This window comes from Gossypium arboreum, chromosome 5 (genome assembly GCF_025698485.1).
Source record: "Gossypium arboreum isolate Shixiya-1 chromosome 5, ASM2569848v2, whole genome shotgun sequence".
Classification (NCBI taxonomy): domain Eukaryota; kingdom Viridiplantae; phylum Streptophyta; class Magnoliopsida; order Malvales; family Malvaceae; genus Gossypium; species Gossypium arboreum.
Window position 1 is genome coordinate 29134905 of NC_069074.1, and position 14075 is coordinate 29148979.

At 33.7% G+C, this 14075-nt stretch overlaps 2 protein-coding genes and 2 non-coding genes across 4 annotated transcripts; 1 reads left to right on the plus strand and 3 right to left on the minus strand.

Annotated features, from left to right (window-relative positions):
• The first annotated feature begins 5106 nt into the window (after positions 1 to 5106).
• LOC108453755 (tRNA (guanine(26)-N(2))-dimethyltransferase) lies at positions 5107 to 8443 on the plus strand. The gene is made up of 6 exons (XM_017752043.2): positions 5107 to 5818; positions 6319 to 6519; positions 6594 to 6696; positions 6894 to 7094; positions 7185 to 7247; positions 7595 to 8443. Exons 1-6 carry the CDS (start codon positions 5202 to 5204, stop codon positions 7697 to 7699), a joined length of 1290 nt encoding a protein of 429 aa, XP_017607532.1. The 5' UTR covers positions 5107 to 5201; the 3' UTR covers positions 7700 to 8443.
• LOC108453756 (40S ribosomal protein S26-3) lies at positions 8179 to 10323 on the minus strand. Its single transcript, XM_017752045.2, has 5 exons — positions 10190 to 10323; positions 9992 to 10084; positions 9798 to 9882; positions 9575 to 9708; positions 8179 to 8467 (listed from the first exon to the last, which is right to left on the minus strand). Exons 1-5 carry the CDS (start codon positions 10190 to 10192, stop codon positions 8396 to 8398), a joined length of 387 nt encoding a protein of 128 aa, XP_017607534.1. The 5' UTR covers positions 10193 to 10323; the 3' UTR covers positions 8179 to 8395.
• Positions 8980 to 9082, minus strand: LOC128293636 (small nucleolar RNA snoR99). The gene has a single exon (XR_008283816.1). It is a non-coding gene; the product is annotated as a small nucleolar RNA snoR99 (small nucleolar RNA).
• LOC128293637 (small nucleolar RNA snoR99) lies at positions 9249 to 9333 on the minus strand. Its single transcript, XR_008283817.1, has one exon. It is a non-coding gene; the product is annotated as a small nucleolar RNA snoR99 (small nucleolar RNA).
• Positions 10324 to 14075: the final 3752 nt, after the last annotated feature.

Below are 14075 nucleotides of genomic sequence, written 5' to 3' on the forward strand. Positions count from 1 at the left end.
CCTGAAATCACATTCCGACTAGGGTCAAATCAGGGCTGTCACAGACAAAGCGACTGTAGTTTGCAAAGTGGCTTTCCAACTTATTGCACAACCTCCGATTGTAAAGACATAACCTGTGAGAGATCTTCTTCTATTAAGTTCTCTAGCAAAATCAACATCAACATACCCAATGTCTCCATATCTAGTTCTTCCAAATTCTAAGCAAACATTAGTAGTACCTTGTAAGTATCTTAAAATCTACTGAACTGCTTTCTAATGTTATTTACCAGATTCACCATGTATCTGCTAACTGTACTGACTGCATATGATAAATTTAGACGTGAACAAACCATATCATACATGAAAGATCCCACTACACTAGAGTATGGAACATGTGACGTGTACTAAATCTTATCATCTGATTGTGGAGACAAAGCCGATGAAAGTCTGAAATGGGTTGCTAAAGGAGTACTAATAGGCTTAGCACTCTGCATATTGAACCTGCAAAGAACTTTCTCAATGTACCCCTTCTAACTTAGGTACAATTTACTTGCTTTTGTATCTCTGAGAATCTCCATACCAAGTATCTTTTTTGCTGGTCCCAAATCTTTCATCTTAAATTCTTTACTTAGTTAGGGTTTGACCTTTCTTATCTCTACTTTATCTTTTGTTGCAATCAACATGTCATCAACATAAAGAAGTAAATATACAAAAGAACCATCACTGTTTTTCTTAAAGTAAACACAACTGTCAAAGCTATTTCTTTTGAAATCATGAGAACTCATAAAGGAATCAAACCTCTTGTACCACTGTCTTAGTGACTGTTTCAAACCGTAAAGGGACTTTTTTAGCAAGCAAACATAGTCCTCTTTTTCTAAGACTGTAAAACCCTCTGGTTGTTGTATGTAAATATCCTCTTCAAGTTCTCCATACAAAAATATAGTTTTTACATCTAACTACTCAAGCTCCAAATCATGTATGGCCACAATGCCAAGCAAAGCTCTAATTGAACTGTGCTTCACAACTGGGGAGAACACATTTGTGAAGTCCACTCCTGGAATTTGACTGTAACCCTTTGCAACAAACCTTGCTTTATATCTGTGTTCTTCAACTTTTGGAGTCCCTTATTTCTTTTTAAACACCCATTTACAATGAACAACCTTTTTATCTTTAGGAAGTTTCACAAGATCCCATGTTCTATTTTTGTGGAGTGATTCCATCTCCTCTTACATAGCAAACATCCACTTTTCTGAGTCTTCACAGCTAACCGCCTCAGAATAATTAGATGACTCTTAGTTTGCATCTATATCTTCAGCCACATTTAAAGCATAAGCACCTAGATCAGCCTCGCCTACTTCTTTAGATGTTTAATTTCTCTTTTAGTTTTGTTTTTGGTGATAGAGTATTGTGCTGAAGAAGCAACTCTATTCTAAATTTTTGTACTAGCTTGAGGAGTCTACTCTGTTGTAGATTTTGGATTAATCTAATGCTCCACCTGCTTTTGATTTGCTTTATTGGAAGAGTATTTAAGAGATAAGTTAGGTAGCATAGCATTTTCATCAAAAACAACATCTTTGCTAATCACAACTTTTCTATTTTCAGGATACTATAACTTATACCCTTTTACACCAGCATTATAACCAAGAAATACGCATTTAATAGATCTCGGTTCCAATTTTCTATTATCAATATGAGCATACGTAGGACACCTAAAGATATTTAAATCAAAATAGCCAGCAAGATTACCAGACCATACCTCTTGTGGAGTATTTTTCTTAATGGCAATGGAAGAAGATCAGTTGGTTAAAAAATAAGTAGTGGAGGCTGCTTCAGCTCAAAACGACTTTGGTAAGTTGACATTTGACAACATACATCAAACCTTCTCCATGATTGTTCTGTTTATTCGTTCTTCAACGCTGTTTTGATGTGGAGTATGACGAACTGTCAAGTGTCTCACGATCCCTTCTAACTTGCATAGTTTATTAAACTCATCAGAACAAAACTTAAGCCATTGTCTGTACGGAGGTATTTTATTTGTTTTCCCATATGTTTTTCAATCATAATTTTCCAAGACTTAACTGTGAAAAACACATCGCTTTTCTGTTTCAGGAAGAACGGCTAAACTTTTCTGGAAAAATTATTAATAAAAGTAAGTATATAATTAGATCCACCTTTCGAAGGCACTTTTGATGGCCTCCACAGATCAGAATGAATATAATCCAATGTTCCCTTTGTGTTACAGATTCCTCTAGTGAATCGAACTCTCTTTTGCTTCCCTAAAACATAATGCTCACAAAACTTCAGTTTGCAAATTCCTTACCCATCAAGAAGTTCTCTTTTGCTCAATTCTACCATGTTATTCTCACTCATATACCCTAAGTGCATATGTCAAAGTTTAGTAATATCATCATCTGACAAGGAAAAGAAAGCGACAGCTGCATCACCAGTAACAGTAGAAATCTATAGAACATGTAACTTGACAGTCTTTCTCTGCCCTTTCATCACAACTAGGAAACCTTTGGAAATCTTCGAAACCCCAATTTTAGCTGTGTATTTGGACCCTTTTGAATCAATAATACTCAACGAAATTAAACTTCTCTTCAATTTTGGAACATATCGTACGTCACTAAGTGTTCTGACAACTTTATCAAACATCTTAACTTTAATTGTTCCAACACCTGCTATTTTACATGAAGCATTATTTCCCATCAAAATAACACCTTCAGACACTGTTTCGTAAGTTGTAAACCAATCCTGATTGGGACTCATGTGGAAGGTGCAGCCTGAATCAAGAATCCACTCCTCGCTCACTTTAGAATTATTGACAGAAGTGACTAGAAGTTCACTATCACTGTAGTCTTCTACAACATCAACTTCACCGGAATTTTCTGGTTGTTTTCCCTTTTGATTCATAGCCTTCCTTTTGATTCGTAGCCTTCTTTTTTATCTTGTTCTGTAGCTTATAGCACTCAGATTTAATGTGTCTTTTCTTCCTACAGAAGTTACAAGTTTTACCTCTATTTGAAGACTTTGATCTAACTTTAGATTTACCGCGAGGATTCTATTCTTGTGTCCTTCCACGATCATTATCAGTATTCCGATCTTGTTTACCATGAACAATGAGACACTCTCCCTGATAGTCAATTTTAACCATAAGATGCTTCATCTTATCATATGAGGTTAAAGAATCATAAGCCTGATCAACTGTAAGAGACTTGCGGCTATATAAAATCGTGTCTCTAAAGGTAGAATAAAACTGGGGCAACGAACAAAATAGAACAACCGTGGATCTTCTTTATCATACTGAACCTCCATGGCCTCCAAGTTTGAGAGAATTTCTTTAAACATTGTTAAGTATTTGTGCATAGATGCACCTTCCTCCAAACGATAAGCATAAAGACGCTGCTTCATATGCAACTTACTGGTTAGAGTTTTCGACATACATATTCCAGCCTCTTCCATAATGCAGCGACGGTTTTCTCCTTCATCACATCCTGCAAAATTTCGTTAGGAAAATATAGATGTAATTGTGTTAATGCCTTTTGATCCTTACGCTTCTTCTCTTCATCCGTTAATGTCGAAGGCATCTTATCTATCCCTAGCAGAGCATCCTCCAGATCTATCTGCACAAGAATTGCTTGCATCTTAATCTATCATAATGCAAATCTGGTGTTGCGATCTAATAACAGAATTTCATATTTAAAAAATGCTTTTCCCATGATTGAGATGAACAACCGAGAAGCTCTTATACCAATTTGTGAAAAAAAAAATAGAATGTCGATAATGATAATATATAGCAAAAAAAAAGAAATAAAAATAAAAAACACACAGATTTTTACGTGGAAACCTTTTCGGGAAAAAAACCACGGGCAGAATAGAAGAAAATTCCCTATGTCGAATTTGAATGAATATAAGAGGAGTAGACTATGTCTATTTATAGGCTTGTAAAACTATATTCTAATAGAAGTGTAGTAAGATTGAAACACCTTATTTTAGTCAATATCAAATATTAAAATAATATAAAAGAAGTACAGTTTTATATAAATTTTATTTTTATTTTATTTTATAACTGTATTTTATTTAAATAATAATTCAATCACTTAATTCTAATATATATCATGAACATGTTTTATAAATATATCAGGTAGAACAAATTTACCTCAAACCCAACTTCACTTACTTTAAACTTGATTTTCCAAAAAAATCTGAACCTAAAGAATCAAATCCGGTCGGCATCCGTTGATATTGGTTTTATTTTTTTTCCACCCTAGCCATATTCAATAAAATAGTAAGTAATAAAAGACATTGAATTTGATGCTGTTAATTCCTTATATAACGTGAGTTAAAATGTTAAAAATTTTGGAGTGTTTATATTGCACGAAATATGTGACTTATCTTGATAAACAAAAAGTCCAATTATAGTGCATGAAGATAATTTTATGGCTTAGCTGATTAAGTTTTTCTTCATATGATCATATAGATGTTCAAAATTCGTTCTAATCAGATTAGTATATAAAATTAGAATCCATTAATTTAAGGATATTAAGTGATGTTATTACGAGGAGAGTAAAAAACATGTTACGTTCTTATTTATTTAGCTAAACTTTTGTTTCACTGATTTTTTAACACATATTCTTAATAATAATACAATAATATTAATATTATGCACTCTTTTTCTACTAAATTTTTATCGATATGTATATTTTAATTATAGATATCCAAAGAAAATGTTATGAGATAAAATTATTCTTTTATCTAAAATGCATAGTTTATATTTATTTTATTATTCATAATATTTTCATTAATAGTTACTTTAAATCTATATTAAATTACACTTATTATTTTAATTAATAAATCATATTTTAAGATTTTGTTTCCATCACCAAAAATTTTATCAAAAGTAATGTAATGATTCATTGTAGTTGAAATTGTGATTCAAATGATTTTATCTAATTACTTAATATATATTTTACTATTTGTTGTTTTTCATTATTTTTAAATTAATAAATTAAATATATTTTATTAAATCATAATCTAGATTTATTAAAAATCCTATTGGAAGGCAGGGAAGTAAAGTAATTGATGATGATATTGATGTGGTCTGCAACGTCTAGAAATGTTGATGTAAGCCGGCGTGGCAGTGGCACTTATCCCATGTAATGTAGGGATTAAATTAAAAGAAAACCCAACTAAGGCTCATTCCTGCCCAACATTTTCCCGCCATGCTCTCTCTCAATCCTAAAACCCTATCCCCTCCCCCCTTCAATCCCAGGTCCTTTCTAATCCCCAAAAAACCCTCAATCTCATCTCCATCCTTATACGTTAACTCCACAACTTGCTGTCAACCCAATCAAATAACCGAAAGGGGTATCCTTTTCTACACCGGCGACACCTTTTTCCGCCACGAAAGCGCCACCGGCCGAGACCTCGGGGTCCTTTCAGCTGCACTCTACAAGCAATCCAAAGGCCAATTAAGAGTCCTCGATGCAATGTGTGGCTGCGGAATCCGGTCACTTCGCTACCTCGTCGAATCCAAAGCCGATTTCGTGTTAGCCAACGACGCAAACGAGAGCCACAGGAGGGTTATTTTGGATAATTTAGCACAAGTCGAGAGGTTGGAAGGGGAAAAAAAGAGATGGGTAGTGACGCATTGCGAAGCTAATCGGATTTTAACGGATTGTTATTTGCAAAGGGATTATTTTGATTATATTGACTTAGATTCGTTTGGGAGTCATTCGTCTTTCTTTTTAAGGGCTGCGTTTAGCAGTTTGAAACTTGATGGATTGGTTTATGTTACTTCCACTGATGGGTATTCATCAGGCGGTCACCGCCCTTTTCAGTGAGTTTTCTTTTTTTAACCTCCATTGTTATTTCCCTTGCAATTTCGATTGCCACTTTTCAATTTCAAACAATATAACTAATAATTGAAGTTTTGGTCTGTCATGACATTTCGGTTGCTACTGTCTCTCGTCATGGCTTGATTGGTTTTATTTCTGCTATTGCTATAGCAGAACCAAATTGAATAGTTTCATTTCATGGTTTTCTCCAATGGGTGTTTGCAACTGCTGATGTCCTAGCATATTAAGAGTTGTCTGTGGAATCATGCTAATGTTTTTTTTTTAATGAATTATTTTTCGATTCAGTGCCCTGTTCTCACTGATTTTGCTATGCATCAAATATGAGTTTCGACTTAAATAGTGATGTATAATAGTCTTTCAAGCCCTTATGTGCTCCCTAATGAATCGGATTAGGAATTATCGGTAACCATGACATTGGATACTTTCTGTTTTAATTGTCTCTGATGAGTTAATTATTTCTGTTTATGGGTGTATATATTAGTTCATTATCAGCATTTGGAGCATATGTTCGTCCAATGCCGTACGCAAACGAGCTTGGTTTGCGAATCCTTATAGGTGGTGCTGTGAGGGAGGCTTCTGTTCTAGGCTATCGTGTTACCCCACTTTTTTCATACTACTCTTACCATGGACCTGTTTTCAGAGTCTTGCTCCGAATGAATCGAGGGAAGCTACCTGAGAAGAGGTGATATATATATATAATCTGTACCTTTTTAGCCGTCTTTTAGTACTTATTTGATGTTTTCATATTAATGATAGGGATTATGGTTTCATCTGCTACTGCAATCGCTGTGGAAATTCTCAAGCAGTTTCATGGGATGAACTTGGTCAAATCAGATGTCCTTGCAATAACTCAACAAAAGTATAATTTCGTTTCATGATGTGTGTGCATTTAACTTTGGTTTTGTGCTTTCCTTTATTTTTTCTGTTTTTATTCCAAGTCATGAAAGCTCTGCAATGTCAAAAAATGCTTATTCTGTACCCACGTTAAGCATTGTTTCTGCTTTTGCAACTGGAGGGGATACAGGCTTATGCTAAATTTGCTGTCAATTTTTACAGGATGCTGCATCACTTGTTGTATCAGGCCCTTTGTGGACAGGACCTCTTCATAGTGGTGCTTATATCATGGAAATGTTAAATTTGGCTGAGCAGTGGGGGTGGGTGGGCAAAGCTGCAGGGACTGGTCTAGAAAAGCTGCTGAAACGGATGTTGGAAGAAAGTGACCCCAGATTACCATTTGGATATATCAAACTGGATGAGGTCCCTCCCATGGTTTTTCCCCCAAAAACATTTGCTCTTATACTTGAATTGCCTGATGTTAGGTAATGATTTTCGCTTCAACTTTATCAGGTGGCTAGTCGTGCACAAACAAATACTCCTTCCATAAGTACTATCATGAGCAGCCTTCACAAGGTATTCTACTTCTATGTTCTTCTCTACTCACAAGCATTTGAACTGCAATTACGTAGAAAAGGATGTGTTTTGCTCTTGTAGACATAAGAATATCATGGGACCTAGAATGACTTGCTTTAAGACAAGGAGGGTTTAGCAGAAAAAAGAATAAAATCAAGAAAGAAATTAGGATAAAGATAGGGTTAGTTTAGAATGGCTAGGAAGACTGTTTACTGTTTAGCTGAATACTTGATCCAATATTCCCAAGCTGGTGATTTCCAGAAATACTAAATGATTCTAGGAATATGAGGATGTTTGTGTCATGGCTCAAAACCAGCGATGAAGTGACTGTGTTGTTTATGTTGCAGGAGGGGTATGCAGCAAGTAGATCACACATTGCCCACAATGCGATCAAGACAGACTGTCCAATGGCAGGATGCATCAGGATTGCCAAGAAAATACACGGGTGCTAAGAATTACAAGCTTTGAAGGCATTAACCTTAAGCCTGTAACAGCTAGGGAACAGAAGCTGCTCCCTGCTCCCCTACCTGCTGTTATACTCATTTGAAGAAGAAAAGCACATTGCAACTCAGCTTTGAACAACCCGACATTTGTTGTCAGATGGATAGAGTTGTTCTAGCTTGTTTGAGTCTTGGAACAGATTTTGCTACTCGCTTGGTTAGAGATGGGATTCGAGCATGTACAAGTAATGCAGAGTTGGGGGTACTCGAGTTTGAGCTGACAACCAATCACACCGGGATCTGTTGAATCTAAAGATTCAAGCTAACCTTAAATTGTTTGGATCAAGAATATATCACGTCTGACTAACTTTTGCGTGTTATATGTCGGAATGAAAGCCTTTCTAAAGCGTTAAAGAATTCCAGTCTGATGCTCTTTGATTCCTACACTACATCTTGAAATAAAATTATATAATACCATTTTACTTGCACGGTTTTCATTTTGGATAATCATACGCAGCTAAACAGAAATTATGAAGTTTCAAGTTCCAACATGTATTCTCAACCACTCAATACCTTCCAGATTTAACAAAGTATCGAACTTTAAAACAATAAAAAAAGACTCCCTACATGATCCAAGTTCTCAAAATTCAAGCAACGATATCTCAAAGCAAAACACGAAATACAAATTCATCTTAAACTTCAAGAGCCTTATGCACGAGCAGGAGCGGCAACACCAGGACGAGGAGCCTGACCAGGCTGACCAGGCTTTGGCATATCATCCTGAAAAGATTTGAAATCACAGACGATTAACGAAAGCTTCTGAAGAGGAAAAAGAAATTGGACATACATTTCAACAACCCTGAGACCATCAACTATACATTGTGTAGTGCAATTAAATTTTTCTTAGCAAACACATTATTCTTTATTATTGAAAAAATATTCCTCAGCGAATTAAGTAATGCTATATCCAAATGACTGCTAAAATCCCAACAACCATAGCTACCTGCGTAACCCACCATGCATAGTCTATTGGAAACTATCTTATGATGATCAGCGTGCCACCAAAATGGCAACTGATAAAGTGATTTAGATGGGTATTTAACATGAGGGAACAGTCAATCCCAAAAGCAAATAAAATTTCAGCAAAAGGTGCCAGACCACTCCCTTGAAATATGCAAAGCATGGATCACAATCAGAAAAAGTAGGGATCTCTAAGTTTCAGGTTTAGCTAAATTCTACAATCCCTTTGGTCTCTATGAGCTACAGTCCACATAAATTATCTTAATTCTAAGGAATTTTCCATCCGGTAATGATCAATACGCCACCAAAAAAGGCCACTGACAAAGTGATTTAGATGGATATTGAGTTTAAGGGACTTCTTCATCCCTTAAGCACTTAGAGAGTTCTGCAAAGGGGCTGACATGAGTCCCTAAAGAATAGTATCTTTATAAACATAGCAGATAGAATCATTCTAATGATAGTTGATGACAAAAATCAGCAAAGTCCAAGTTCTACCAGTCCCGTGGATGACTTCCATATATCAGTTATTTTAGATTCATAGACATTTTCCATCCCAAAATGATCATAAGCAACCGAATAAGGCAGATGGCTATTAGGTATTAGGGACTAATTCATCCCTAAAGCCATGGAAACTTTCTGCTCAAAAGGCAGACTAGCAGTCCCTGAAGATTTTCCAAAAGACCCTTTTCTCATCTATATAATTCATAGGTTAAAAAATCTATAAGAAGTTTATTAGCTCAAATTCCATTAGCAACCTTACACTAATGATAAACAACCCAAGCAAGGTGAGAGGAATCACATTCCATTCACATAACAAAATAGATCATTGACAGTGAAAAGCATGATATCAGGGATTATAAGACGTACCCTGCGTCTAATGAAGCGCTGAGGTGGGTCACGTTTCCTCCTGTCAGTGCGGGACCGAACCCTCACAACATGGGAATGGATCGCACATGAAACACAGTATTGCATCTTCACATACAGCTTGGGCAGAGTGTACGCTACACAACATCAACCAAATAATGAATCCAAAAATAAACAATAAAATCAGAAATTTTGGTTTTATAAGAGGCATTAAATGAGGAATTACTGTCATAGACGCAGGCTTCCTGGACATCCCTGACAGCAGCTTGCTCCACGATGTTCCTCACAAGAAACCTCTTGATTGACTTATCCTTTACTCATTCGAAACAAAAGGGAAAACAATAAGAAAACAATATATGTGTGAAATAAATCAAAAATAAAAACCCAAAGACCCAGGTAAGAAAACCATATGTGAGGTACTTTAGGGCAACATTTGCCGCAGTTAGAGCAGCGGATGAACTTGACATGGCCACGGCCATGTTTGTTTCGGCCACCATTCCTACGCTTGAATGTCTACAAAGCAATAAAGATCCAATCAGAGTGATCAAATTAGTGAAAAAATATTAAATTTTGATAAAGAACCGGAAGCAAACAATAAAGATGAAATGAAGAACAGACCATGGCTAGAGGGTTGAAGTGTTTTTTGGAGGCTCTTTGCTTCTGCTCGCTAACAACTAGGGTTTTGGCTTGTAAAGAAAGGGCAAGTTTGGGGGGAAAATGATGTTTTTATATCACGGCGAGTTTGTCTCGTAAAGCCCTAATTTTTCACTTATAAAAAAAGGGAAAAATTCAAGTTTAGTCACTAATATATGGTTTGAATTACATTTTGGTCACTAAATTTTTAAAAAAATTATTTTGTGATCACTAATGTTATTAATTTGTTATGCTATGGTCACTGAAACATTAATGGCGTAACGGTGAGCTAACACAATCGTTAATAATATTTTCTCAATTTTTTTTTATCCTTTTTGTAACAGCCAAATTTTTCAGTGGTGTCGGAAACAGTGATTCGAGATCACTAAATCTGACGAGTAAGTTTAGAAATTTTAACAAATAATAATTATAGGCCAAGTGCGAACTTAAAAGAATTATTTTTAATTAGTGAATTTTGCGATTTTAAAAGAATTAATCAGGTAAATTTGGTTGAAAACGAGGTATCGAGACCTCGAATTTATAAACCGAGCCATAAATATTTTTATAAATATTTATGGAGTGTTATTAAGTTAGTATTAAAGTTTCGTTAGAAAATTTTAACATTTGGTTAGTCAATTAATTAAAAAGGACTAAATTGAAAATAGTGCGAAATTTATTAAATTGTGATTAAATAGTCTAAGTGATTAAAAAGAAGGGATTTAAAAGGCAATTGGACCCAAATTGTATGGGCTGGACGGTTGGGCAAGAAAATCAGCAAAAAAGACAAGGAAAAACAAGGGCAAAATGGGAAATTTTGCAAATTAAACATATAAAACAAGACAAATTTGAAAAATCTAGAGATATCATCATTTTCTTCAGCAAAAACGCCATGGGAGGTCTGAAAGCTGCTGGTTTTCATACTTTGACATATGTGAGTTCAATTCTTACCCTTTTCTTTGAGATTTTTATGTTTTTGTGACTTTTACAATTAGGTCCAAGTGTTTAATTCATTAGTTTTGATTTTATGAACAAAATTAAAAGCTATCATTGATAAGTGTTAGCTGTTTATGATGAAATAAAATGAATTTGAAGCTTTGATTTTGTTGTTTGACGATTTTATCAAGTAATTTCAATAGATATTGAGTTTAGGACCTAATTGTGAAAAAGTTGTGAATTAAGGTTTAGTGTTAAAATTCTGATTTTCAAAGATTGTGTAATAGTTTAGAATGATGGAATAAAATGTTAATTGAGAAAAATTAGCTTAATAGATGGGCTAATTGAGCAAGGACTGAATTGTATGACCTTTGAAATTTAGAGGAAAAATGGTAATAAACATCTTGAACTAAAACAATATTGGACAGCAGAAGTAGACTAACTTTGAAAAATCACCATAAATTGTAGAAATCGAATTAGAAGATGAATAAAATATGAAATTAAAGCTTATTGAGTCTAGTTTTTCATAGAAGAAACGCTGTAAGCAATGGATTTGTAAATTATGAGATATAATGAATTTTGTGAGACAATGTTAGAATGAATTCGGGTTCCCCTGTTTTGACTTTGGAAAATCACCAAAAATTGGATAAAATTAATTAGAGTATCAAATTTATATGCTTAGAATCCTTAATGAGTCTATTTTCAATAGAAATCAATGGGAACATTATCCGAGTTTTGTACTGTGATATAATTAATTTTTAGTGAAGAGAGATTAGAACTGTTGGATAGTGAAACAGGGGAAACTTAAATGAATAAACTGTACTAATTGGCTAAACCAAAAATTCTTAAAATTTTATGGTGGAATTATATGTGAGTCTAGTTTTAGGGAAAATTTACGGATCTTAATTTTGAGCTCTGTAGCTCGAATTATAAATAATTGAGTGACTATGACTCGTGTGAACAGATTGATGTGAGCATTAATAAGTAAATTGTGAAATCGTACTTACAAGAATGTTATATACATTAAGGATGTGGAATGGAGAGGATGAGGAGGAAAAATATATATGAATATTCAGTTAGCATGGCTAATTTGCATGTTTTAAGCTCATGGACTAAATTGAATAAAAGTAAAACTTTAGGGGGTAATTTTGTAAAAATGTCAAAAATGACTAATTTGAAGGGAATAAATTTTATTATCTAAATTAATAAATTGAATGAAATTATCAATTTAAGATTGGGTGAAATTTGGGAAAATGGTAAATTACCAATATGCCCCTAAATCTTGGTATTTCTGCAATTTAGTCAGGTAGGTTCGGATACCCTGAATGAGCATGTAAATATGAAAATTTAAGTATTGTATCGTATTTTATATGATATTTTGAATTGAATATATGAAGAGGATGTTACATGAAAATGAATACTACATAATATAAATTAATTGAAATTATTCTGAAAATTTCGGTAATGCCTCGTATCCTATCCCAGTCTCAGGTACGGGTATGGGGTATTATACTTTTCAAGTAAACTCTCTCTCTCTCTTTTTTTTCTTCTTCTCCTTATCCTTTTCACGGTCCCTATTTCTCTTATTCTCAAAGCCTTCTTCAATCTCTTCTCTTTCTTCAAAAATTTTCCTACACTTTTCTTCCATTGCAAGATATTGGTATTATTTTCATCACGAAATATGATCAATACCAACACTTTTTTTTTTATTAGCTTTATCAACTTCCACAGGAAATAATGACAATATTTGGTAACCGAAGATGAGTGTAAGGTAGCTTCTTGGAAGAGAAAGAGGTTGAAAATGGTTATGAGAAGAAGAGAAAGGGAGACCATGAGAAGGATAAGGACAAGAAGAAGAGTGAAAAATGAAGTGAGAACAAAATAGAAAAAAAAAAGTTCACTTGAAAAGAAGGGAAGGTGAAAAAAAAAACATTATTAAAGGCGTTGCACCATTAATGGTAGGTAATAGCTTAGTGACTATAACATAATAAATCGATAACGTTAGAAATTATATAATAATTTTTAAAGTTTATTGATCAAATCGTAATCTGAACCATATATAAGCGACTAAACTTGTAATTTACTCTTTAAAAATTGTATAGCACCTTAAAATTTTGAGTTATTTGTTTAATTTTTGTTTTCTTTGCAAGAGTGGTTCAATCAATTTTTTTATATAAATATTGTTGTTTTAAAATTATTTATTAAAATACATTTTCTAACAAAAATTGTAATTTTTAATTTTGATATTTGTAAAGATCAAGTCAAATATATTAATTCGAGATTGATTGCTCGTAAGCCCAATTACTTGAATTTAATATAATAGATTTTGACATTCGTAAGTGTCGAGGTTCCTTTAAATTAAATTTGAATGATTGTGCATACACATCTTACAAATACTCTCCTCCCTTTTTATTATTATTTTTTTATTTTTACACCAAATTCCGACCCTAAGTTATCTCCTTCTCCTCTCCTAAGCACTCTAACTCTCAAGCTCTTAACTTGAATTTCTATCCATTGTAAAATGGGTCTATTAAGGCTATAGGCTCACAAATTAGCATATTGATAAGCATGGTAAAATCTTCTGTCATGAGATTTTGTTATTATTAAAATTTAATATTATTTTTATATTGCAATAAATAAAAATTAATAATTAATTATTTTCTTAATTATTAACAAGATAAAAATAAATTATTTGATCTCGGATAATCTAAGTTTTAAAATCCTCAAATATGATTGGATTATAGATTATTTAAAAACATCAGATTTAAACAGGTATCTTAGATACCCCACTTTCATTGCTTGGAAAAGTTGCTTGTTGCCTTAATTAAACGATAGAAGTTAGAGATCCGTACTTTTCATTTTCCTTGCAGTAAAGCGACTTTTAACATTGAAAAATGTAACTCTACTCACATGTTTTCCTTGCCTTTGATCCATGGCC